The sequence below is a fragment of the Cyprinodon tularosa genome, unplaced genomic scaffold (genome assembly GCF_016077235.1).
Source record: "Cyprinodon tularosa strain WSP-4 unplaced genomic scaffold, ASM1607723v1 ctg833, whole genome shotgun sequence".
Classification (NCBI taxonomy): domain Eukaryota; kingdom Metazoa; phylum Chordata; class Actinopteri; order Cyprinodontiformes; family Cyprinodontidae; genus Cyprinodon; species Cyprinodon tularosa.
Window position 1 is genome coordinate 285 of NW_024039600.1, and position 27,460 is coordinate 27,744.

Genomic DNA, 27,460 nt, shown 5'->3' on the forward strand with positions numbered 1-27,460 from the left:
ACAAAGATTACTTAAGAAAAAACATTTTATTTCAATCATCCCTTCTGGAAAGGTGGCCTGGTGGCAAAAAAAAAAAGAAATTCTAAATTTTTCCAGAAATAAAGTCTTCATAAAAAGAAAAGAAGAATGATCAATAAAATCAGTTAAATGACTCTGCCCGACCCAAATATGTTGTTAAAAATATTTACTCAACCATTAGAGTAAATTATTTTTTTCTTAACTTTAAGGATTCAAGTACTTTTTTTTTTACCAGTCAAATTTACATGTTTATGGTATGAAATTTGAACTCAGGTCTCAGTTCAATCAGCTTAATATTAAAGAAAAGAGAGAAAAAATAGAATTTTGTTCAGCAATCTAAAAGCTGTTTGAGTCTGGCTGTTTTGCTCTGGATGCTCCTCAGCTGCTTGCTCGAAGGCAGAGGCTTTCTGACCAGACAGGAAGTGTTGGTGAGGTCACTGGATAAATGCACGTCCAGGGACCTGTGGCTGGACACCACCTCCACACCTGTGCCTCTGAGTAGGATCCTTGTTCTTTCTGAAAGCAACCATCTCCTTAGTCGTCTTCACATTGATGCAGAGGTTATTATCTATAAAATCAGGTGTTCAACTTCCTCATTATTGTTTGTGAGGTGTTTCACAACTGCTGTGTTATCTGCAAACTTCACTATATGACAGCTGGGGTGTCTTGCACTGCAGCAGAGCAAATGGGAGGGGGCTCAGCACACAGCTTTGGGGTGAGCCAAAGCTGAGGGTCATGGTGGAGGAGAATGTGTTGTGAATCCTGACAGCCTAAGGTTTGTTCAAGTCCAGGACCCAGTTCCTGACCGTGGGACTCAGTCCAACAGAAGAGAGCTTCTTTCAAGGTCTGTGAGATGATGGTGTTGAAGGTCGAGGAGAAATCCAGGAAGGGCAGATGGGTGAAGGAATTTCTGCTCTCCATGTGGGTGAGCTCTGTGTGGACTGTTGATGAGAAGGCATCAGTGGTGGATCGGTTCCTCCAATAGGCCTACTGATGTTGGTCCACAGGGATGTCAATGGAGTCCTTCATGTGGGTCACAACTAACCCCTCAAAGCACTTGATGACGACAGATGTTTATGCTATATGTCTGTAGTCATTCAGGTCTGGCAATGTGCAGCACTTTGGGACAGGGTCAATAGTGGTGAACTTTAAGCAGGTTGAAATGGACCCTTTAACCCAATTGAACACCCCTATGAAGAATAATAGGCTTTGATTCAAATCTTTTCTCCAAAAAGTCTGAGATCAAACTTTCAAACGTTTTTACAAACGGACCCATGAATTGCTCAGAAATAACTTTTCTGCAACACCCGAGCTGTTAAATCTACAAGTGCTAGGCCGACAGGATGTTAACCATGAATTGGATGTCACTCAAATAAATGTGTGTGAATGCAAGCAACTAAAGATCTTTCACTGCATCTCATTTTGTTGCATGAGAGCAGGTAACTCCGATAGCTTACCTGGAAAACAGTAATCCATGCGTAGCCGATGTTATCGAAGTGGATGGAGCCCAAGAGCGGGTTAGGTCCACCAGCACGACACACAGTGTAGTATGCATTCCAGTTAATGCAGCCACTAGCGTTTGCTTGGTCGTCTGCCAGGAGTTCCCATTGGGAAGGAGACAACAAGCAGCTGTTCCCGCCTTCACGGAGGGGAGGTATGTCGTGACAGTGCCGCATGCCACTTTCTTTGGGAGAACAGATGTAATGAACTTTCTCTCCAGGTAAGGACGTGTAATATGGACTCACGCTCTGGTTATACAGCCTGCATTGATAAAAAAGAAAGACAAAAAAAGATGAAAAGCTTTAATAAATGAGAAGATAATTCTCACATTTTCTTTATAATTTCAATGCTATTATTAAAGTAGCTACAAATTTATCAAGCAACTAATTTACATTTGTCTTTTATCATTACAAATTAGTAGAGACTGTAACAGAGTATGAAACCCTGACATGATTTTAAAAAAGAAATAATGATAAATTCATTCTTAACATTCATTGAATCAAAATCTTTCAAATATTTTTATTATAGCTAATCATTGATTTATTTTCTAAAAAATCATATATGCACTGATCCGTTTCCATAATTTGTGTATTTGAAATAAATATCATCTATGCAAATGAATCAAAGATTATCAAGTTAATAATTTATCCAATTTATTTGGTTCATAGGTTGTTTCCATTCTTGTGTGTATTTTGGTGATGTTGGAGAGAAACCCGACAGAAGTTATATGCTCATGAATAAATACCTTTATTCACTGCATATTTTCCAGCAGAGGTAATAAGGCCCAAAGAAAAAAGGAGGGTTCTTACTGGGTGATGTTCTCTTCCAAATAGCAGCGACGGTGCAAGTCCCCCGCCCACAGCTGGATTCCGATGACGCCAAATACATAGATGATGAAAAAATACACCAGGAAGATGTTTGCAAGCGAGGGCAGGATTTTGCATATCATGGACAACGCCTTGCGCATCTCTATAGAGGGAAACACAGGATGGATGGATGGATGTTTCCCTACGTGCTCTGTTGTACATCCTGTACATATATTCAGGGCTTCAGATTACCATCCACTCTGCTGATCATACGCAGCATTGAGATCACCAAGAGCCATTCCACGTGCACTCCGCAAATGTTCAGAATGATAACCAAGTACCTGAGGAGACAAGGATAAATACACATGCAAAAATATAAAAAATACAGAGGGCAGAGAGTGTTGATGTTTCATCAACAACACTTTGGATTTCATTTACATCGTTTCAACCACCTTTGTGACTGAAACACAGAGTTGGAATGAAGATTAGAGGGGTGACATACTCGACACACAGAATGTAGATGTCCAATTTGTGCCATCTGTTACGTGGGTAGTCACCTAGAGCCCTCATCTTGATTATCAATTCCATCGTGAAATAGACAGTGACACCCACTTCTATAACCTGGGTGGAAACAAGGAAAATACAATTTTTACTGAGAGAGAGAATACAGTTCATGGTTACATGCGGCTTCAAGAGTTCAGAGCTCAATCTTACCTCCTGAATCAGATGTTCCCCTTCGCAGGGCTGGAAAGACCCTTGAGCAGCACAGTCGATCAGTATCACCAGGATGGAGACACAGTTAAACCAAGTATAAAAAGTTAAGGGTAAAACAGGCAGAATATATAAAGTACAACTGAGTTTGAGGCTCACGCTCTGGATAAAAGTTTGAGAGAGGATAAGTCGGAAAATGTAGACAGAAATTTGACACAGGCCTGAGGTGAAGTTGGTTCTTAGTTACATCAAATCTCTACTAAGGATATGAGCTAAATACCACTTTTACACTGAACACGACAAAATTCCAGCACAGATCTCTTTCTCCTGCCGTCTCGTGCTCTGCACTGGGCTCTTCCATCCTCGGTCCCAGTCACGGTCACACCAGCTGCGTAGAAAGGGACTTCACTCTTCTTTATTAGAAGAAATGTCCTAGTCCTGTCGGTGTTCTAAATCTGAATGAAGGTCATTAAATTCCAAAGTGAGATGTTGTTTTAAATGCCATGGGGACACAGATCGATACTGATGCTTTATTAATCCCACTGCTGCTTTTCTATGACTCATACTAATAATTCTGTAAAAAACTCTTAAAGCTTTACTGCTAGTTGTATCTGTACTCATGTGCTCATATATCTTAATGCATAAGCCTCTATACAACCGCAATACATCTGTAACCAGAAAACAAAACAAATACACATTCCTTGATGTAAACAAAACTTTTTTCAGTCATCTGGACAGATAATTTTAGTAATAAATTCCTATTGCATCTTGTTACTGAATTAAACTTAGTAAATTTAAAAGAATTAATATAACTTAAAAAATCTCTCTGCCTTTTTTTTTTTACTTTTTACTCTGTTCAGAAAATTTTCTACATTAAAAGCGGCCTGGGTGAGCTGCTCCTTAAGCCCCATGCACAAACTGTCACTCAAAATTGTTTTATTCTTTAAGGTCCAATTAACATTTTTTTCCCATTTGGACTGCAGAGTAAATCATATGAAATATTCCAGCTTATATTCCATATATATATATATATATATATATATATATATATATATGTATATATATATATATAAATATGTATATATATACATATTTTTATATATATATATATATAATATATATATATATATACATATTTTTATATATATATATATATAATATATATATATATATATATATATATATATATATATATAAATATGTATATATATACATATTTATATATATATATACATATTTTTATATATATATATACATATATATATATATATATATATATATACACATATTTATATATATATATAGATATCTATAGATATATCTATATATCATGTTGCCATTCAGTACACTGAGTTTGTGTGTGTGCATGTGTATATTTATTGCACCTGTATGTTCTATTCAATGTTCTTTTCATATGAAATTCCATGGTTATAATTATTCATAAGTGTGCAGTATCATAACTACATGTCTGACTTTTGTTTAACAAACCAAACAGTTTGAGAATCGTTAGACAATTGAGGAAGTTATGGTTATTTCAGTACATGCGCCTTTAAAACACAATGTTACGAATGAGCGAGCTGCCTGTGGCAAGATGGCCGCCACGTGCGGACGTCGACCCCCATTGGCCAGCAGCGCGGACGAGACATCTAGCCTTTATTATGGATATCTATGCCACAGAGCACAACAGAAAGCCTGCCTGAGGCAAGATGGCCGCCGGTGATGACGTTTGAGACTCCGTCGTAAGACATCTAGCCTTTATTATGGATATCTATGGTCCCATTTGCCAACGGCTGAGGATCCTCCGGAGCAGCCTACCAATAAGTCTGGGTCGGCTGCGTCCTCGGAAGTACGCAGCCTGCGAATTGAGACGCAGCCTACGTAGATTTTCTGTTGCTATAGTAATCTTTAGAGCTACACAGAATTTGTTTTCTAGCTTTTCTGGACCAACAGATGCTTTCATTACAGAATTCAAGACATATAAACAAAGTATAAAAGGCTTTGAATTTTCCATAAAACCTAAAATAACTGCTAATCCACCCATAGGCTAAACAAAACAGTTCACAAATTACAGCTAAGTAAAAACTTAGGTCCGCTTTATAGCGGATTAATGTAACAGAGCTGACAACTGCTTGCTCTTAACTGTGTTGATGCTACCAAATATATTTTCTGCCTCAACTGAAGAAACTTTTATGTGAAAATTTTATACAAGATACAAAGATTTATACAATTAGTCAAAAACACTAAAGAATATAAAAAAAATAAATTATTTTTGATAATCATTGCTTGTAAATGAACATAAAATTGCATTTTCTAATAAAATCAGTTTCAATTATATCTGCACTTACCAGAGAAAAAGCTGATACTTGGGTTGCACATCAACTGAAGAACAACTGCCAATAACTGATTAGCTAGTAACTGAACAGCCAGTATTTTAAAAAAGCAAGTTGGCTCTGTTATTGCCATGGTAATCGTAATATTTCCACTTTAAAGTAGACCATTCTGTTATTTTTTCAGTTACCGGTATATCATGATTGATTGTGATTGGCTGCACAGTGTACAAAGAAAATTCAAAGGAAAATAAAAGCACAATAAAAGCAAGCAAGAATAAAAACAGGTTAAAACCAGGCAGTAAGGAAAATAAAACAGGTCCGTAGTTTCAATATCATTTTCACAGAATGTACATGTGTTATCATCTATTCCAAAGCGAAGTCTCAATAATTCTTTAGAGGGGTAAATGTTGTTCATTATTTTGAAGTGTGTTTCTTTCACCTTTGGGGGTATAGGAAGTGCTAGATACATTGTTCTTAGTTTAGTTATTGAGCTTTTATCAAATTTTTGTAGGATGTTATTTTTATTTTGTCTTTCAGGGTAAAGGTATTCATTAAAACAGTTTCTGATAAAATGGTTAGTGCATTTCTTATCCATAATGTTAATCCCTTGAATTGACAGAGTAGCTAATTGTGGATGAATTGGATGATATGCAAAAGTATTTTTGGTTAAAAAAACAAATTCTTGGGGTAGTGCTCTATGTAATTTGTTAAAGTCTGACTCTAAAGGTTTGAAATTGAAGAGAACAGGCGTTTCAACGTGTATTCATTTACTTTCTTTCTTAGAACAGCGGTACAAAAAAACTGCAGTACACAGTAGACACAGTAGATGGCAGCATAACAGCCTTTCCATTAATAACCATTGAACAAATTACTGCTTCTTATTTCAACACTCCCACTTAATTTTTACAATGGTATTAAGACACAGCATAGTGCTGAAATAACTTTTAACTCAACTTGCGAGAATAACTTATTATTCCTTTTCTGTTTATAGTTAACTCTTTTTGTCTTGCCATACTCAACAAAAAATATTGTTTACTTAATAATGAAAAAAAAAACAAAGCAAGACATTCTATCACAGATTTAAATTGGAAAAAGTCCAATCTTTCTATTAAAAAACTCAAACTTCTTTCTTGCAAGAGGTTTTGTCAAGATATCTGCCTTCATATCGTCGGTTGGACAATATTCTAACTTGACTTCACCATTCTGCACACATTCACGAATGTAATGGTAAAGAATGTCTATGTGCTTGGTTCTTGAATGGTCCAACGGATTCTCTGCTATTGCAATGGCTCCTTGGATGTCCTCCAGAATCACTGTAGGCTTTGTGACCATTCCAAGATTATTCAGTAATCTTCTCAGCCAGGTACCTTCTTGAGCTGCTTGACTGAGAGCAACATACTCAGCTTCTGCTGTTGAAAGTGCAACCGTTGCTTGTTTTTTGCTTAGCCAGCTCACTGCTCCTCCACTGAGTAGAAATATGTTGCCTGTTGTTGAACGGCGGTCGTCCTGATCTCCAGCCCAGTCAGCATCAGAGAAACCAGTCAAATCTTTGTTCCCTGAACAGTCATATTTTAGAGCAAGGTTAACAGTTCCCTTTAGGTATCGAAAAATCCTCTTCACAGCAGTCAGATGTGCAGTATTTGGATTTGCATTGAACTTTGACACTGCACTCACTGCTTGTGCTATGTCTGGTCTTGTTGTCATTGCCGCATACAGTAGACTTCCAACCATAGACTGATATGTGCTTGGATTGACAGGATTACTGACAGAATCATCCTTTTTCAGTTTTACACTGATGTCAGCAGGGGTTGCAACAGGATTTGCTTTATCCATCCCATATTTCTGAAGAATGTTTTCAATGTACTGTTTGTGGTGAAGAAAGATGCAGTTTTTTGCTTTGTCTTGAATAACTGAGATGCCGAGTATGTAGGACAGTTCACCCAAGTCCTTCATTTTGTAGCGCTCTTGGAGAGTCAGTTTTAACACATCCATGCTTTCAGTTGACTCTGTAATCAGCATCAGATCATCTACATAAACTGCAATTATCTCCAGCTCTTGTGATGACCTCACAAACACACATGGATCTGAGGTGCTCTGCTTACCGGTAAATCCAAGATCCATCATGAATTTTGTGAACTCTTTATTCCAACAACGAGGAGACTGTTTTAATCCGTAGACTGATTTTTTTAGTTTGCATACAAGATGCTCCTGACCTGGTTTGATGTATCCCTCAGGTTGTTTCATGTATATTTCTTCCTCCAGGTGTCCATTTAAGAATGCAGTGACAACATACTTCTAGCTGCTTCAACCAATGTCCTGTTTTTTCTTTCTGCAACTCCATTTTGCTGAGGTGTATGAGGTACAGACATCTCATGGTGGATACCTTGAGCCTTCAAATATTCTTGAAATTCACTTGAAATGTACTCCCCACCATTATCTGATCTCAGTCTTGCAACTTTGTGTCCACACTCATTGGAGAATGTTCTCTCAAATTCCTTGAATTTGCTTAAGACTTCACTTTTTTGTTTCATGAAGTAAACCTTACAACAGCGAGAAAAGTCATCAATGAATGTTACAAAGTATTTTGACCCACCGATGGATTCAGTCTGCATGGGTCCACAGACATCACTATGGATCAGTTGCAGCTTACGTTTGGAACGAATTTTTCCCACTGCCTTACATGGCTGTCTTGTGAGCTTGCCTTCCACACAGGCTTCACAGAAAGGAAGTTCTTTGTCTGCAGAGAATTTCACAGATTGCCACAGATTAGCTGTTACTGATGCACTTGATGCACTATGATAGACCTGCGAAGATCCTTTAATATCCAACTGATACAATCCATCAGATCTTTGTGTTCCCATTCCTTGAAGAGTTCCATCCTTGCCACGTATGTAGCACCGAGATTTTTTGAAGTGCACTGTATTTCCTTTTCTTGTAGCAGCTCCCACTGAAAAGAGATTTCCAGACAACTTTGGAACGAACAACACATCAAACATTGTGGCAGGTTTAGCATCACTTATTTTGAAGGTCATGTTCAATTTAACAATGCCAAATCCTTGAGCTTCCACCACCCAGTTTTACAGACTGTGTTTTTGAAAACTGCTGGTAGTTTTGAAGAATTTCTTTGTTACAGGTCATGTGTTTTGATGCTCCAGAATCAATCAACCACACATCTTGTCCCGGTCCTTCAGTTAGATGTGCATTTTCTGCAACAAAGGCAGTATCAGAGGGATCTTCTTCATTTTCACAAACTGCATTTTTGGCTTTGTGATTTTTGATTCGTTTTTTCCAGCTTGGACAGTTACGCTTTATGTGTCCTTCTTTGCCACACTTGTAACATCTCCATGAACTCTGTCTTTCAGCTCCCACTACTTTTGAATGGTCCTGCATTTCTCTGTGAATTTGTGTTGACATGGCTGATGCACCACCTGATGTAGCAGCTCTGTAGTCATCATTAACATTGACTCTTTTTTGCTCTTCATTGATTAATGCTTGCTGAACAAACTGCAATGTCAAATTGTCCATCTTAGTTTCGAGAGCAGTTACAATCGTAGCATAGCTTGATGGTAAGCTACCCAGGAGGGTTACAATCTGATCTTCCTCTTCAATTATAGCACCTATTGCTCTTAGCTGATCAGTCAGTTCCTTCATTCGTTTTAAATGGTCATTTAAGCTGTCCTTTTCTTTCATTTCACATCTGAAATATTTCTTCTTCAAGAACAGTTTATTTGCTAAAGTGTCTCTCTCAAAATGTCCTTTTAGCATGTCCCAAGCCTCTTTTGGAGTTTGACAGCTTGTTATTACATATAACTGGGGTGTACTCACATTTAGCACTAACATGGAAAATGCTCTTCTTCTCCGTCTCTCGAATTCCGCCTGCGCTTGTGCGCTAGCATCTGGAGTTAGCATATCCGTCTCCGTTAGCATGCCCCATAGTCCTTTAGCTTTTAGCAAATGCTCCATCTGAAACTTCCACGTTGCCCAGTTCTCTGGTCCGCTCAGCTTGTCGATAAACGTCTTATCATCCATTGTGAGTCCCACAATTCCGTTTATCTGACTCAAAAACCTTCACTTACTGAACTTTTTAGCGACGCTCTGGGCCCATAAGCTGAAGAGAACAGGCGTTTCAACGTGTATTCATTTACAGCGGTACAAAAAAAACTGCAGTACACAGTAGACACAGTAGATGGCAGCATAACAGCCTTTCCATTAATAACCATTGAACAAATTACTGCTTCTTATTTCAACAGAAATTATGTTTAATGCAAAATTGTTTTATAATTATAAAAAGCTCCGTTGGCATCCATTAAATCTACTATGGACTTTATATATTTCTCCCATACCAGTCTTCAAAGAACAGAGATTTGTTGCGTTGCAGAATATATCTGTTGTTCCAGAGAACAGTTGTGTGGGGTGAGAAGTTATGCACATATAACATTTTCCAGTACAAGAGGATTTGTTTGTGAAACTCTGATAGTGTTATTGTCAATTTGTCAACATTAAAGTCCACTCTCAGAAGAAAATCCAATCCTCCAATTTTCTTGAACAAGGACTTTGGAATACAAAACCAAAAGGAGTTGCTGTGTTTGATCCAAGATTTTAACCAATTTATTTTTATGGTCCCATTTAGACAGTCAAAATCAATAACTTTGAGACCCCCATCTTTTGCGTCTTTAACCATACTGCTTTTCTTCATATAATGTGGTCTATTTCTCCAAATGAAATTTAGGTTGATTTGGTTAATAGATTTAATTAATCTTTTTGGAATGGCATTGGAATAAGCCGGGTAGATACATCTAGATAAGCATTCCATCTTAGTTAGGTAGATCCGTCCTAGTATTGATAAGTCCCTCTGTAACCATAAGTTTAGTCGTGACTTGCCTTCTTTTATTTTATTTTCTACATTCAGAAGTTGGCTCTGTTTTTGGTCTCTGGATAAATGGATACCCAGATATTTACTTTCAGATTTAATAGGGATATTACAGATGTATTTCAGTGGGGTTTCATGTACAGCCAGTAATTCACACTTTTTAATGTTTAATGTTAGGCCTGAGGCTTTGGAGAATTTTTCAATTTTATCAATAGTTTTTGAAATTTGGTGTCTATCTTTCAGGAACATAGTTGTGTCATCTGCTAGTTGGCTAATTATTATGTCTGTGCCAAGTACATTAAGTTTTTTAATATCATTACAGTTCTTAACATAGATAGATAGCATTTCTGTGGCTAAGATGAACAGGTATGGTGAGATGGGGCAGCCCTGAGGAATCCCCACATTAACCTTGAATTTGGGGACATTATCTGACCTTTAAAGTTATTTAGGAGGATGGCGACACCTGCTGATCTTGGAGTACCATGGCTAAAGTAAGCTTCATCTCCCCACTGTTTGGCCCAAAACACAATATCATCATTCTTAGAATGAGTTTCCTGCAAAAAAATTATATTTGACTTCGTCCCTTTACAAAATAAAAAAATACTTTTTCTCTTTGTTATGTTTCGTAAACCCCTTGCATTAACAGATATTAAAAGAATATTGCTCTTTAAACTGAACATAGAGCAAAAACAAATTAACAATCAACAACACTAGATTCCTGAGCTTAGAACAGTAACTGTTCCTTTTTAGGAAGATATGACAGTAGCAAAACCTTGAAAATACTTTTTCACTCAAGCTTACTTATTTTGGGGTTAAAAACCCTGGACGGTTGTGTCTATGGTGAGACTCTTTGACCATGGGGGCCTCGGAACACCGTCTTTAGTCCTGCTTTCCTTGCTTGTTCCACTTTGGGCCACACAGCCCTCCGTGCCTCCCTGGTGACATATTCTGCCAGACGGATGTTCAGCTCCTTGCAGACGGGGTGAAGTTTGGTGATCCTCCAGAGTTCATCCCTGAAGTGGCGTCCTGTGAACTGCAGGATGATCTGATGAGGGCGGTTGGTGTTGTTTGGTCTCAGTCGGTACACAGAATCTAGGATGAAATCTATCTTCTCCCTCCAGTGTGGTGCGATCTTTCCGATGATATCAGAGATGACTTGTTTCGTGTTTTCATCTTTTCCTTCCGGTAATCCAATAACCCGCAGGTTCCATTTTTTTTTATAGCGCTCCATCTCTGCAGCTCTTTTTTCTATTTCTGCTGCTTTTCTTCCAAATTCTGCGTTTTCCTCTTTGAGTTGTTTCACCTCTACGCCCAGTTTTTGACACTGTTCTTTACATTGTTTGATTTCGGCAGAGTTAAACTCCACCGCTTTGGCAATGTTGGTTATAGTCAGTGTGTTCTGCTTCGACTCCACTCTGAAATCCTGCATCATGATCTGAAGCGTGCCGATGGCAGACAGGATGGCAGCGGTAGAGTTTTCTTCAACACGGGCTTCAGCACCTACCACGTCGTCTACTTTGGTCTATTTCTGTGATGGTTTAGCGGGAGATGTTAAAGTGTTTTTGGTTCCTCTACTGTTAGTTTCCATCCTTTCTGGACCACAATAGTCATGTGTCTGCAGCGCCTTCATCTTAGCGTTAGCTTTGGTGCTAACGTTAGCCATGTTCTACAATAACGTTTTCCGGGAGGTTTTCAGAGTTACTTACACGTTTCTGTGATAAATAAGTAAAATCTCTCCAGTCTTACATCTAGTAAGTCAGGGTTTCGCTGACATACATTTATTCTATTGACTTGCAAGGTTTCGCTACTCTGAGCTATTCACAGCACGTCTGCTCGCTCCGCCATCTTGGCTCCTCCCCAGTTTTAAGCAAATTCTGTAAGGCGTTTCTCAATTCACGAGAACACGGACTTGACGAGAACGCGAGTACATACTCGCATTCTCATCAAGTCCGTTCTTGGCGAGAACGCAGGAAGATCGGACTTGACGAGAACGCGAGCACGCAAGCACGTATGTGTATTGGAGCAGAAGCGTACTCGTGACGTCATCACATGCAACGTTGTTTAGCATTTCTTTAACAGTCAAAACTATTTATTCCCTACACAAAACATTTTGAAAACAATATTTTTAATTTCTAAAGCTTAAAAAACATTAAAAAAAATTACCGAACCGCAAAAAACCGCCATCAGAACGAGCGGTAGTTCACACATAACTAGACCGAGAGAAGTGCACTACAGACGGGGTAAATTTAGCCCTGGCTGCGGTTACCCTCGGAGGTCTGCTGCTATTAATTCTGGCATTAGGATAATAATAATAAGTCTGTGCAAATTGAAATTCCTTGGAATCTTCTTTAAAACCCCAGATATATATGTTCAGCGAGTACCGTTATCTGTACAGCCAAAATGAAAACTATAAAACTCATGTGCTCTTTACATAAATTGAGCAAAAAATATTCCTCCTCCAGTCAACAATTCACTTATTCTATTGAAAACTGTGATGTTGAGTATATTTTGTCCTCATCTCTCATTAAAGGCCTCAATAACAACAACTTTTATGAAGAACATGTTTTATATTGTTAACACAATCTGATTAACAAACATAATTGAAACATACTTTCATAAAGACCTTTGTTCAACAAAAAAAAGTGCCAAAAATGCAGTTTTAAGTTAACAAAAAAGTCAGACAACAAAAACATTTTACAATCTGATTATAACAGTTTTAACATAATTCTTTCATCAATACCTTTTTGTTCAACAAAAAAAGTGCCCAAAATGCAGTTTGAAGTTATCCAAAATGTACAAACAAAAACATTTTACAATCTAACGAACTATAACATAGTTTTAACATATTTAAAAAAAACGGTATTCCTAACACATTGAACTTGCTAATGCTAATAGCAAAACAGAAAACAACCCCAAAAAAGACAATTAAACAAAACCAAAAGTTGGTGATTGAATAATTCCAGACTCCATGTACTCCTGAAACTCTTCAAATGTTTCATGAATTGGAAGTCTCATGACAACACTGCATGTGTTGGCCTCAGGATAGCGCCGGCGGGATCCATTTTGAAGTGGGGCATGAAGAAACTCAATCTGAGGCCTCTCTGGGAAGCCCAGTGGAGGAATTTGGTCCACTCCAGACACAAAAATCAGGATATTTTGTAGGCTGATTGGCCGTGAACCATCTAAAGGAAAAACAACAATATAACAGTTTATTACTTTTGTCAAACGTTTGTAAATATTACCTAGTAATCTTGTGCATTACAAACGTACATACCGCCTACTTCAATAAGCCAGTCCCTCCAAAACATTAGTGTCCGATTTTCAGCTCGTCGGGCATTGCTGCCAGGTGGGGAGAAGACGGTGTCAAAAAGACTAATCATGTTCTGGACGGTTAGCTGGTTGTGTCCAGAGACAAAGATAGGGCGAAGGATCTCAGGATGGTTCCTCATTGCCTCTGCCACCTTCAGGCAATCCAGTCCCTCTACGAGCCTGTCAGAGAAGAGTACAACAAAAAAAGAAAAAATTGTATAATGCCATTTGTTACGACTCTGTCCAGCCGAAGGGAAATACACAACAACTAGAATTAATTTATTTAACAATTTTTATTGTTAAACCAATAAGAGGGTTTCCCTTTAACTTTATCCATTTGTTGTCAACCCGATACAGTTCAACCCTAATTTAAACAGCACTTCAGGCAGACAACCCCGCATAAACTGCTACATTGTTCACTGCAAAATAAATATACCCTTGATTCACTGCAAAATGATCATGCAATCCAAAATCAACATCACAATTGACAGGATCAGGTCTCAGATATTAAAGATTAACAGTGATATGAAATGTAAGTATTCAGGAAGTGACCCAAAGACAATAAGTGTCTTGTCCCTAAAGGCTCTGTTTTTTGGACGTATCTTTAAGTCATTGGTAATTAAGGATGTGTCATTCAGGAAGCATCTCACTCTTCTAGTGGAGAAAGAACTATCCACACAGAAGTTTATGCAGGAGGTCACACACTCAGTCATGGTACTGATCGGTCATCTAAATGTGGCTGGCAGAGTAAAACAATCTGTATACTGAAGAGAAACCCTTTAGGTCAGTGGTCCCCAAACTTTTTCGCATTTCTCGTTTTATTTTTTAACAAGGAAGCTCATGGGGAAAAAAAACGTGAGTGAAACAGTCACTGGGACTGACTAGTATATATCCCATTGAGAGAAAGTAACTTTAACATCTGAATTCCTCATATGTTGACATAAAGACTCGTTTTGAAGTATAAGCGGCTACTTACAGGCATTGCTTTGAAGAACAACCGTACTGATTAGATAACATAAAAGTCAAGCAGTTCCCTAAAAGTCCAACAGATGGGAGCAATGCGCCATGCAAAACAAAACACCATCAGTTTACAGGACACTCTTCCTGCTAAAGAGCCCCCTGGTGGTTGAAGAAAAGTCCACACATAAGCCAGAAAATACAATATATGAAAAAAAAATCATAATGCTCTCTGGTATTGTTCAATGTGGACAACAAAATGTGGAGGCGGGCCGGATCCGGCCCGCGGGCCGTAGTTTGGGGACCCCTTCTTTAGGTCTTCTTTGATTTCCTGTGACTATTTCCTAAAAGTCCTTTTAATGGCAGATAGTCTCTGAACAAGGGGTTTATATTCTGAGCATAGAGGAACAGGGTTGTGATGTCATTTACACAAATCAGGTCTTTGAGACAAATCCAATGTCTTGTTTTCTCAGCTGACAACCACTGAAACATTGTTGGTGTTTAAGAGAGTGAAGCATGATTAAAATGATCAGATATTGCCACAAAAAAATGGTGTGTTGTGTCTGGATCTTAGCATAAGTGTAACTGTTTGCATCACATGCACTGTCAGCAGCAGCTGAGGATATAATGTAAACATCTTCCAAAATAACACCGCTGAACTCTCTGCAAATCATATTGAAGACCGAGCCATTTTTTTTGTTAACAGTGTACCTGCTACAATCAGTAAATATGATTTAACTTACTGGTCCAGTGCAGGTTTAATGCGACCTTCAACATGGGCCCTCGCTGCCTGCTCTACGAGAGTATGCTGGCTCTCCAAGTCAGGAAGAAACCCTGCACAACCCAGGGGACACAGTAATGGCGAGGCTTCCTCAACAGCCTGCTGGGCTTCCTCCAAGTTTTCTGCAGCTTTGATCTGTGACAATGATAACAATAATATGAGAGCATGTTTGACAAAATAAATGTCCAGAAAAATAATTGTGCTACCTACTTTCTCAAGGTGCTGGCGCAGTTCCCAGTCACCAACTTCTTCCAAAGAGACTGGGCCTGTTTGTTGCCCACACAACAGGGAATACAGTCTTGTCGAGAAAAAAGAGGGCTGTACTCCTCCTTGGAGAAGGGCTAAGGATAGCATTTGCCCTATTATTTTATAATCCCCAAACTGTAGACCTGCAACATAAAGACAAAGTTAATAATAATAACCTCCAATTACAGAAGTAATGCTCACTGAAGAAAGGAAATAATGGTGTTGGAGCTATTTATTCTTTTTCTTTATCCATTTGAATTTTATTAGTTTATTCTTAAATTTCTAATTTTTGTATTATTTACAGAACTTATTTGTAAGTTAATAATTGTTTATTTTATTTATCTTTTGTCTTTATTTTTTTTCTTATTGATATTTTTTTAATAAACAGGAAGTGATGTGGGTTGGTCCACTTTCTATAAATGTAGGGGCCTGGTAAAGGACCAGCAGGCATTTGGGTTAGGGGCCTATGGTTTTTACCAGTGCAAGGAGGTAGCAGAGAAAACAAAAGGAAGTTTGAACTCTGTAATTTTTGTTTTTTTGCAAAGATGTCAAAATAAATCATGAAGAACAAGTTACAAGTTTGTATCCTGAACCTTCATTACCTGTGTTGAAATACTTGACCCCAGTGTCTCAGTGGCTTATTGGAACTTTCTTTGTTGGATGTTTGGTTTGACAAACAATCGCCACTACAAATGGTTTCTGTTTCATGTAATAACTACATGTTTAAACATTTAGTCTTTTCAATACATGGTTACATACCCCGGGATACAAGGGAAAGATTTTTTCTGTCCTCAGGCCCTTCAAAGTATCGGCTGTCTCGCAGCGCTGCTACAAGGAGCCGCAAGAACTCTCTGCTGGGACCACCGTCATCTACAGCCCCCTCGTTTTCTCCCTCGACATCCACAAATGTTACTGTCAGTTGATGAAGGGGGTTGAAGCGTGTACGGCGAAAAGCTCTAAATGAACCTTCCATTATGAAATCTCTGCACACATTAAGAGAGTTGTGGATCGGCGCAGAACCACTCTGAACACCTTTTTGTAGGTCTTCCAGGACAGTCCTTAAATCAGAATCGGGAGACCTGTAAAAACACAAACAGAACTGTATTTTTTGAGTTCTTGAGAATAGACAATACATTACTCATCTCACAGTGTAAACAGATGCTCTTACACATCCTTATTTTTGACGGGTAAAAAGACTTTAAGCAATGCCAGATATATTCATATTTAAAAAAATACAATTGTGAATAAAACTCACCTGATTATCCCATCATTTTCCATGCCTTGTTCAACTATGTCCTCTTGCTCCCAGATGTGGCTTTGAACACTGTGACACCAAAAGGTTATTATTAATTTGAAGGAGAAAAATGAAATTGTAATACTAAGAGAAATTATATTGTTTAAATTACAAAAATTACCTTAGAACGGGCTCAGGTGCAACAACAGCTTCCACCTCAATTGTGGGATTCTGTTCTTGGGCCTCGCTTTGCTCACTTTCAAACAGCAAGTAATAAAAAAAGTATTAAAATACTTCAAAAAAGAACAAGGGAAAATAATAATTGAAGAAGTAATGGCTTTCAGTTGAACATATTACTTTATCACAAGTGTCATTACGCCCAAAGATGTTCCATCCTGCCTGCAAAAAAAAAAAAAAAAACTTGGATTGCATAAAGATGTTTTCCCCTTGTGTTTGTTGCTAATGTAAACACAATAAAACACTTACTGTTGCACAGTTGTCATCTCCTGGTGTTAGGTAGAAAGGTAGAAAAAAGAATTAAATGTTTTTAAAAGTATTGTGGTTAACAGAACAGTGCTTTGTCATAATGTTTTTGACAAAGAAATAATTACATGTAAAGACTGTTGTATAGCCATGGCTAACTCCTCATCCATGTCCTCTCTGTGAAAAAACAAACATAGATTATTTTAACTTAAGAAAAATGTATTATGTTAATTTTTTCAATGTATTTATGAGGACATGGGGCTTACTCATTGTTCCTTGATGTTTCTTGTTTACTGTGTAAATAAGAAAAAGAGAAAAGTTTAATGTTACTTTAATGAGCGATGTATCTTTAATTAATACATAAGGAGCATATTTATCTCTTATGATCAATCTAATGAGATGTATTTCTTAAAAAAATAAACGGTCATTACCACTCATCAATATGATTTGCCAATTCACACAGTGGTATTGATGACTGGCAGATGATGCATTTTTCCATCACTTTTTGGATCTACACACATTGCAACAAAAAAATAATAGGTTGAATGTCCATACAACATAAAGCACACATGCAGATTTCTGAAAAGGTAAAAGCTAACCTCATCATTGTCATGATCGGTTTAGAGATAAAACCCACATGCAGAACACCACTGGAGACTTGGTAAAAGATTTAACAGAGTTTATTAAGGTTTCACACAAATGACAAGAACAAGATTCAGGTTCTGGTCCGGGCAGGATTCTCTGGCGTCTGCAGAGACGGATAGTTGGTTAGCTTGGTTTGCAGATGAGTTAAATGGGTTATCAGATATTTCAGTGGATACCTTGAAGAGGTCCAGGCTGGTTCTGAGAGAGGGAACCGGTTGGGTCCAGAGACTGTTGGTTCAGCAGAGTGCTTGAGCGGCAGCAGCGTCTAGCTTCTGACTTCCAGTGAAAAGACCTTAGTTGGAGTGATTAGCTCTTTCCTAAGAGCAGCTGGTGGATTCCAGAGTGAGGACTTCAGGTTTGGCTCTCTAGGGCAGGAAGGCAGGTTACAGGTTAAGCTCATCCAGAGCTTCTCTCGAGAGAGAGACTGGTTTCCTAGGAGCGAGAAGACAGAGGCAATTAGAATTAGGTTTCTCTAAGAAGATAACGATTAGTAAATTCAGAGGCTCAGGTTCACTAACCAAACTTGGCTAACACTGCGGCGTCGAAGGAAGGTCTGGCAGCTGCTTATAAAGGCAGGTCTCCTGATGAGCTGATGAATCTCAGCTGTGCTGGAGGGCTCCAGCCCAGGAGGATCCACAGCGCACTCTGCTGGAGAAGGTGGAGAATCTCCAGATCCCAACAATCATCTGGTGGGGGCCTCAAGGGAAGGCTTTGTTGGAGAGGGACAACATATAAGGGAGCCCTTGTACAACCTGAGCGAATATAGCTCAGGCTGTATCCCTCTGGTGGTATTGGCAGATCTTCCAATACCTTTCCCCTGGTGCCACGGGCGAGGACAAACCCACCAGCAACTCTAAGAGGGGGCAAGGCAGAGAGGAGATGTTCGCAGAAAAAAGCATGGTCTCCTTCGTTGTGTGGGAACCACACATTTTTTTGTCCCAAACCAGATGAAAGTGCGCATTCAGCTCAGCAAAGAACTCATGCTCTTCCTCAACACTGAAGTCCTCAGACATTTTTCTTTCGTTGTTTCTTTCTTTGCACAGGTAAACAGCACATTTCTTCTTCTACGCTTGCATTATCGGCAGAGCAGACGCTGAATGCGCACTTTCATCTGGTTTGGTCTGCCGGCTTCCGTAGCGTCGTGAACACGCAGGCGCGCGCTTTCAGGAATATATATATATATATATATATATATATATATATATATATATATATATATATATATATATATATATATATATATATATATATATGAAAAGAAGAATTAATAAATATAAATAACACAAAGAAAAGTAATTAAATATTACAATAAAATAGTTAAATTAATAAGAAACATGTTATTGGGCTAATAATAAATTTTTTTTTCCATTAACTCATACAATTTTAATGCGTTTAATTCTTCATTTTTTAAAGACATCTTTTAATAAGACTTTATAGAGCAGTGAATGAGAGGGAGCATTTCATATATAAACATTTATGGATAGAATATTTGGTTTAAATAATCAGGATATTAACTAAAAATTCAATATATTTTTAATGTATTATCCAAAATGAATGTTTTGTAAGGAAAAAAAAATACATTTATTGTTTTAGAAGACAGAAAGTTACAAAGTTGATCCCATAAGTCTGATACTCCTTTTCATAAAACAAGTGATAAGATAATTCCAATTGAGTTGTACAAAGAACAAATTTCTCAACATTAAGCTTAAATCTCTCAAGAACTCATTTGAAGGCTATGTGGTATATGTTATTTTAAAATGTATTTTTTGATATTTTGGAGGAATTGGAAATTTGTAATAATTTGTACTAATTTTGACTACGATACATTTAATCAACGATTTGTAAGAGAACTTTGTTTTTTGTTCTTCCTGGGTATATGTAATGTATTGAATAGTGGTTCTCTAATTTCTCTAATCTACTGTTATGAATGCTGTTATTGCAAAACCGATTGAGTGAAGACAGGGAAATCTACAAAAGAGATTAAAAATGCAACATTAGACTTCACTTTAGTTCACTTTAGAGCATTTATTAAGTATAGCTGAAATTATTCCTGAAATGATTAGAGTATCTACATTTTTAAAATTTATGGGGGCAAATTGTCTGCCTCAAGCATTGTTAGATTTACCATTTAGCTCACCATGTTCCAGTCGGGGACCCTAACTTTAAAAAAGAAAGTTATGCTACTTATTTGTATGCATCTCTATAAGTGAGTGTAATATTCTTTAATTAAATTTATTCACAGTTTGATTTAACAGTCATTGTCAAGGTGTCTTCAATATTCTGTTTTTTTTTTTTTATATCTTGTGTGCAATTGATAATCAATGTTAAAATTCAAATGTGTTTGAAGGTACAAAAATTCATTTTTGGTTTTATTTGGATTCCAGGTTGACAAATGATCAGATATGACACAGTATGAGATAAATATTCCATTACTTGCTTTTTATAAGTTGTTAATACTTTTAATACCACTTTTTAAATAATCGTTCTTCATTGCTATGATACTTTATTTATGTGGAATGATAAAAAATAAAGAACAACAATGCTAATCTCACTTAAAAGAAAGTGAAAATTGACAATAGTGGGACTTGGTATTGCTGTAATACATAGAAGAGTTTACTCTGTATCATCACCACTTGCACTTTGGCACATTGACGGAAATCACAAATTGATACGGTAAGCTCTTCATGGACAATGTAACTATATTTTTCATAACAGTTTTATATTAAGTCTTTATCTAAGATATCTTTCAATATAAAGGTGTAGAATTGTGATTCATGGTGGCATTGACGGATACAGTCGAAAGATAATGTTCCTCACTGCCAGCAATAACAACCGAGCATCCACAGTCCTAAAAGCCTTCATTACTGCTGTGCAAAAGTTTGGCTTGCCAATCATAGTAAGAAGCGACAAAGGAAGAGAAAATGTAGAAGTTGCTCGTTATATGCTGCAACATCCAGAAAGAGGAGCAGGTATTTTCTTTATTATTATGCCAGTTTTATTTATGCTGTAACACTGCATCATGTCTCTGAACATTAATCCAGATTATGCATTCTTGTTCTCTCTCTTCATAGAAAGAAGAAGTTTTATAACAGGACACAGTGTCCATAATCAAAGAATTGAGAGGATGTGGAGAGATGTTTGGTGTGTTGTCACTGTGAACTACCGCTATGCGCTGCAATATCTGGCTGATACTGCAGATTTTAATCCGCATAATGAAGTAGATTTGGCTTGCATTCATTTTGTAATGCTCCCAAGACTAAACCAGCATTTAGAGCTATTTTCTGTGGCTTGGGATAGGCATTCACTGTCCACAGAACAAGGCAGATCACCACAACAATTGTGGATTAGGGGTCAATTAGTAGCAAACACTTCTATACCTGACCCTTATGTGAGCAGGTTTGGATTCTTATTCTTAATGTATTTCATGTGTTGCTCCTATTAAATTTAATTTTTAAATGTTGTTATTGTCTTTTACAGATTGATGATGATCTTTATGGGGTTGACTGGGAAGGGCCAACCCCGCTCAACAGCAGACATGTTCACAAGTCATTTTTTGCAAGTCCAAGTCAAGTCTCAAGTCTTGAGAAGGCCTGTCGCAATAATCAATTAATCGAACAAAAAATTCTAATCACTTGATTAATTAAAAAAAGTGCAATAATTTTCGTGCTTGCTTGTTTCTCCTTGTGTTTTCATCTCCGTCACTGAGACTTAAAGGTCGCTATTATTTCTATGGAATTATCATTATCTTGAACTGCTAAATGAAAAATACAATTAAAAAAAGCACACGCAAAAATTTTTTCCAGATAAATTTTGCATTTTTAGTTTTTTTTCTTTAAAAAAAAAATATTTTCTTACAGTATTTACCTGACATTTGTGGTTACAACTTTTTCTAGTTTTAGCAGTAAATGTCTGCTCTTTTATTTTTAAGTGAAAATGAGGACTGTGGGGAAAAAAAACTATCACAATCCTGCCTTTTATTAATACATATGAGGTTAGCAACTACAAGAGATAAAGAAAAACCCTAAACAAATAGGACAATAACAATACTTTTATAAAAGAAAGATTGTGGCAATAACTTTTTGTAACTTAATGACTTGGCGGGCAGTATTTTCAATTCAAGTCAGTTTATTTATTTAGCGCCAATTTACAACATTATTCACAACATATTTCTCCTCTACCACTGCTATGAAGCTCTTAAAGCTGGGCTTGTCGATCAAAGACAAGGGGAGTTTGCATGAAATAATAAGGTCCTGAATTATTGCCTTATGTCTGTGATGTCCCTGGCTGTACACCTGCACTGCACTGTGGCTGATAAAGTTAAATGTGGTGGACCAAGCATCGTGTATTTTTTTCTAAAGAAGCTGCAGTTTTCTGCTCTTTTATTCCCGCCTTATGTAAAGTTTTTGTAGGTTAAAAAGGTTATTATGAACGGTGGCACCGAAACAGGGGGGGTAGTAATCGCTTCCATATCTGCATGGGTTGCATGCATGCATGCGCACGGGCATATATGTCATGTACTGTTGCGTCAGTGACGTCAGTGTGTTGCACAGGGAAAAATATGATTTATGGTTTTCTTTCATTTAAATGTTAGTTTTATGCTTTGCATGTTTGGAGAGGAAGATATGATTTGTTTTTCTTTGTTTTCTTCTTGAGCTTTGCATGTTTTGATGTTTCTTTTTTATATGATTTTTTTTCCTTTATTTTAGACTTTTGAATTTTTCCTGTATGTTGGGTTGTTTTGGTTTGTTTTTCCCTTGTGACAATCCATGCGCACTGGACTGAAGTAGCCTAGTTGTCTGAGGAGGCGGAGTGCATTAATTGCGCTGCGTAATTGCTGCGCTCAGGTGTGAGCAAGGGCTGATTAAAGCCGACATAAAAGGAGTCTGAAGAAAAGGAGAACGGAATCTGCAGGTGACAGAGATGGACGCGCTGCTGGGGGAGATGCAGGCGGGGTCCGTGCACCAGGAGGGTGCACAGATGGCCCAGTAAGGAGTATTAGGGCAGAGGAGGAACCTCGCCTGTAAGTAGCGCTCCCCCTCGCTTAAAGCATAAACAGGAATATATCTTCCGACGGGGTTTTGGAGCGTGGATGCTGGCGTTCTCCTTGCTTCTCTTTTTAGCTGGATCAGTCTGGAAAGGGGTGTGGCACGCCAGGAAGTGGAACCGTGCCGGGGGGCCGCTGAGTGTAGTTGAGCACTATGTTTTCCACAGGTAACAACAACTACAAATGCAATAAAAGTATTGAAGGAGATTTTTGTTTGTTTGGTTGTTATAATTAGAAAATGAAAAGACAAGTGTGTTTTTACACATTTTTTTTTACTTACAGATTGGCCAGCAAGGTGAAACAATATATAAGTGGGTTCAACTCATGTGGTGGTTTCTGGCAGGTGGTGGAAAGACACTGCATGCTGTTTCTACCTGTGTTTACAAACGTAGGTGAAAAACTTAGGAGAAGCTGCATGCAGTCTCTCTTCACCATAAAATGGAGTCCACCTGGAAGCAACCGCAGGGAGGCTGAAGAGCAGACCATTTTCTGGTGGGATTGGTGGCTGGTTGCTATTCAAGGTAATTTTACACACCTGTCCTTAATTTGCATTTGAATCAATGGTGAGTGACCTCTCCCTATCCTTCTACAGATGAAGAAGTAGACATCTCCTTAGAGCAAATACTTGTGTTTGTGTCAGGGGCGGATACCATTCCCCCGCTTGGGTTTTCACCAAACCCATCAGTTGAATTTTTTGACCAGGAACCAGGAGAGCAATGCCTGCCATACTCCTCTACCTGCAGCATCACCCTTTTCCTTCCAAGAGGAGTGGAGTGTGAGGAGCAATTTAAAGCCATGATGGAAATGTCCATCAAGGGCTCACATGGCTTTGGAAAAGTCTGATTAAAAAAAAAAAAAACCCTGGTGATAATAGTTTCAAAGGTTATCCGTTTTCTGACCTTTCTTATGGTTCTCTTAGATGTATAATGTTAACCAGTTTAAGGCTTTATATTATGGACTCATTGAACCATACTATACAAAATTGCTGTGTACTTAAAGATGGCCCATTGAGATGCAACATATCCCGCTAAGGAGTAAAATTGAAGCATGTGTGCAAATTAAGCATACTCTACAATATAACTGAGGCTGATCCACAGGTCATGAGCACCAAAGCAAGAAAAAAACATCAAGTATAGAGCAGTGCAGATTTATTTTTGCTCACACAGCAACATGCTTTGCAAGTTTGCATCAGTCTCATTTTGGAGCAACACTGTGATGATAGACAGATCCTTCTTGCATAGTAATACATTAAATACGTTAAATGGACTAAATCTAATTTTTTTGACAAATTGTAACAATCATATTGGTGAAAAAAAATGAATGAAGCTTTTGATTGCAACCTGAACAAAAATGGCCTTAAGAAAGCTGGTTGGTGGAACACATGATGTAAAGGACCTGGAGTGTGTTAGGAAAACAGTAATTAGTCCACTCAAGATTTATCTTTCACTCAGCAGCTTGGTTTGTGCATTTGAAGTCCGACCGGTTTTAAGCCATAGCCTTGATCTCCACACAATAAAAAAGTTCATAAACAAGTTAATGAATGCTATGTTTATGATGTTTAAAATGGATATAAAGGAGGCAGAACTGAAATTCTCATTGAAACCACTGGAAACAAAATAGTCATTTGGACAAATTGAAACATTGAAACTATAATTTCATCATCCAAATTAAGTGTGTAAATTAAGCATAAAAGTGTAATTAAGGTGTAATCTGGACAAAAATGGCCTCAAGGAAGTGTTCGATAGGTGAGGAGCAGCAGAGCTGGTTGGAGGAACACAGGAGGGAAGATGTTGATGACCTGGGGTGTGTGAAGGATTAGGGAACCAAATATTTGAGCAGTTGCACAGGAAGGGGGGTGCTGCGGGGGCTGCTGCAGCCTCCCTCGTCATAGCATCAGCCCCCCATGGTGGGGGGCTGTGGGGTAACATAATATTGTACTTAAAAACATGAAATTATTTATGTATTTATTTTTTAAAAGACTGTGTTTGATATGGGATTAAAATGATGGGCTGTGTATAAGATATAAACTAACGATTCATTATTTTAATATTTCATAAAAAACTAGGCTACTCCCCCGGAAGTGCTTCCGCCACCTCACATTCGTTTAGGCATGGCTAGCAATAGGCAGCAGAAACGTATTTCTGACTATTTCGAGGTAAAAAATGGTTTTAATTCCCCTATACTTCCACCGAGCATTTATTTAGCGTTATTTATTTCTTATTTATTTCTATATGCTGTGCCTATTCGTCGTAGTCCTGTGGCTGAAGAAGTCTACGCTAGAATAAGGCTGCATATCACTAAATATGTCTGTATTAAGCTATTTAGTAATAAAATATGAAATTAGTAAAATTTTTTTGTGTGTGTTTTTTTTGTTTCAGATATGAAATCATTCCCCATATCCATAGTCGAATGGACTTTCAAGACGTTCAATGCTCAGTTTAGGCGATATTTAGGCCATGTTTCATTCAAGTATTCCTGATCCTGTTGATTGGGAGCTGTTGTTTGTTTTGAATGATTAAAAGAGAAGAAATAAAGTTTAAAATGTTCATGCTTTGTTCCGATGCATTTTAAATGGCAGTTTTTGGCGACAAATGTAGGCCTACAATATTATGTTAAAAATGTCAGCCACAGCCCTCAACATAATGACGTCACGTGTTTTCCAACCCAGCCATCAGCCCCCCTCGCTTGAAACAGCTTCCAGCGCGCCTGTATTTGAGCTAGTGCTTACTCCTTATCAACTTGTAAAACTTAGATTAGTTGGAAATTGTACTTTTTGAATATCAGCAAGCCATACAGTATTTGGTGTGACAATTTAATTCAGGATTCTGGCTTCCGGTGGCTTTGTTAGACTAATTTACAGTCTGTAAAATTAGGTTATAATACAAACAGTAGTACTGAGGCATTTAAAGAAAGACACGAAGATAATAAAACAGTACATACAGACAAAAAAATGAAGCATAGCGTCACATAATACTGTTTATTACCTGGAAAATGGTATAATTTCAGGCTCACTTTGCATTCTTGGAAATTTAATATGTTTAGACCGGCCACTGATGATTCAAATCACAAAACTTCAAACATTTAATCTCATGAATTTGGGCTTTCACTGCCATCTGCTGTCATATGAGAGTAAATACAACTTGACAACCATAAGCTTTTTCATATTTCTTTTGTCATTTTAAACATGAAACTACCAAAGCACAAGCCAAGTGGTAGGACTAAATGTTGAAAAGAAATTAAAAGCTAAATAAAATAAACCAGGTCACTTAATAAAGCTGCATTTTTTTATGCTTTGTATTTATATTCACATATTTTCAGAATTAATAATAACATTTCTGTTAAAGATATAAGTTATCTTCTGCACCAAGAGCATAAGTAGGGAGAACAAGCAGAGTGAGTTTTGTGTAATATCAGACTTTATTATTGAACTAAACAGGATTTAGACAGGATCAGAAAGGAAGGTGCATCTTCTTTCTGCCTTTCCCCAACGATCAGGGATCTCCTGGTTGTGTTTGGTGCTGCAGTATTCTTATTGGGTAAAACGCCTTTAAATCTAGTGGCTGAGCACCTAAAAGACAACCTCCTGATAATATAATATGCAAAAAACACCACCAAACGTTATTAACGCCACCGCACGTATTTTACGCCAGCGCGCGTATTTTACGTCACCGCGCGTTTCCAGCCAGAATGCGTGGTGACGTAAAAAACGCGCGCACGCGTAAAATACGGGTTGGAACTGCGCGTTATTATACGGACGATTATTGGCCCAATCGGCCTGCAATAGCGGTCTGCAGTCTGGACGTTAGATGTCGCTGAAAATTACACACTGTAGCTTTAAACAAGTCATATGATTTAATAGAATTAAATAGAAAATCCCTTTATGGTCGCACAGGGGGGAAATTCTGGTGTTTACAGCAGCAAATAGACTATAGCAAAAAAGGTCACATAAATGTGGCGCTTAGAAAAAAGTATAAGAATAGTGAGGAGTTAAAAAATAAACAAATAAAATGCTCTACTGTAACGTGTTTTAATATAAATACTGTGCACCTGGAGAATAAATAACCAATATACAGCTGTGGACATTTTTACAGTAATGGATATTTGAAAATAGCAGCAACATCAGAGAGGCGTAAAATTACAGCATGTTATTTAACTGACTAAGGTAGAAACCGTGTAAAATCTGCATGAATGTAGCAACTTATTAAGGTTGTTGGGAACAGTGATTGTTATAAAGTCTTACAGCTGCTGGAGGGGAAGGATCTGTGATAACTCCCTGGTGCATTTAGGGTGCAGCAGTCTGTCACTGAAGGAGCTTTCCAGTTCTGCAACAGCATCATGCATGGGGTGGGAAACATTATCCAACAGGGATTTGTAATGCCTGCAGGTATACAAATAATCAGTATCAAATATTCTGGCAGATGAGCAGTACAGCACATTTCTTGTATCTGTGAAACATTGAGATGAAGCCTGCTCTTTTATCAATTTATTTCTTGTGACCAGAATTAGATGTTTTGTATAAACCCCAT

General features: G+C 37.7%; 2 protein-coding genes across 2 annotated transcripts; both read right to left on the reverse strand.

Annotated features, from left to right (window-relative positions):
* Positions 1 to 824: 824 nt before the first annotated feature.
* Positions 825 to 27,219, reverse strand: LOC119774835 (voltage-dependent T-type calcium channel subunit alpha-1I-like; the record flags this gene model as incomplete). The annotated part of the gene is made up of 8 exons (XM_038272530.1): positions 27,175 to 27,219; positions 3,305 to 3,490; positions 3,039 to 3,132; positions 2,827 to 2,945; positions 2,577 to 2,665; positions 2,328 to 2,487; positions 1,476 to 1,779; positions 825 to 1,005 (listed from the first exon to the last, which is right to left on the reverse strand). Coding segments are annotated over exons 2-8 (1,039 nt in total), but the record flags the coding sequence as incomplete, so codon positions are not given.
* Positions 11,071 to 17,755, reverse strand: LOC119774827. The gene is made up of 12 exons (XM_038272512.1): positions 17,677 to 17,755; positions 17,512 to 17,538; positions 17,374 to 17,422; positions 17,249 to 17,268; positions 17,120 to 17,161; positions 16,944 to 17,018; positions 16,784 to 16,852; positions 16,288 to 16,607; positions 15,493 to 15,671; positions 15,245 to 15,417; positions 13,510 to 13,724; positions 11,071 to 11,414 (listed from the first exon to the last, which is right to left on the reverse strand). Exons 1-12 carry the CDS (start codon positions 17,742 to 17,744, stop codon positions 11,071 to 11,073), a joined length of 1,581 nt encoding a protein of 526 aa, XP_038128440.1. The 5' UTR covers positions 17,745 to 17,755.
* Positions 27,220 to 27,460: the final 241 nt, after the last annotated feature.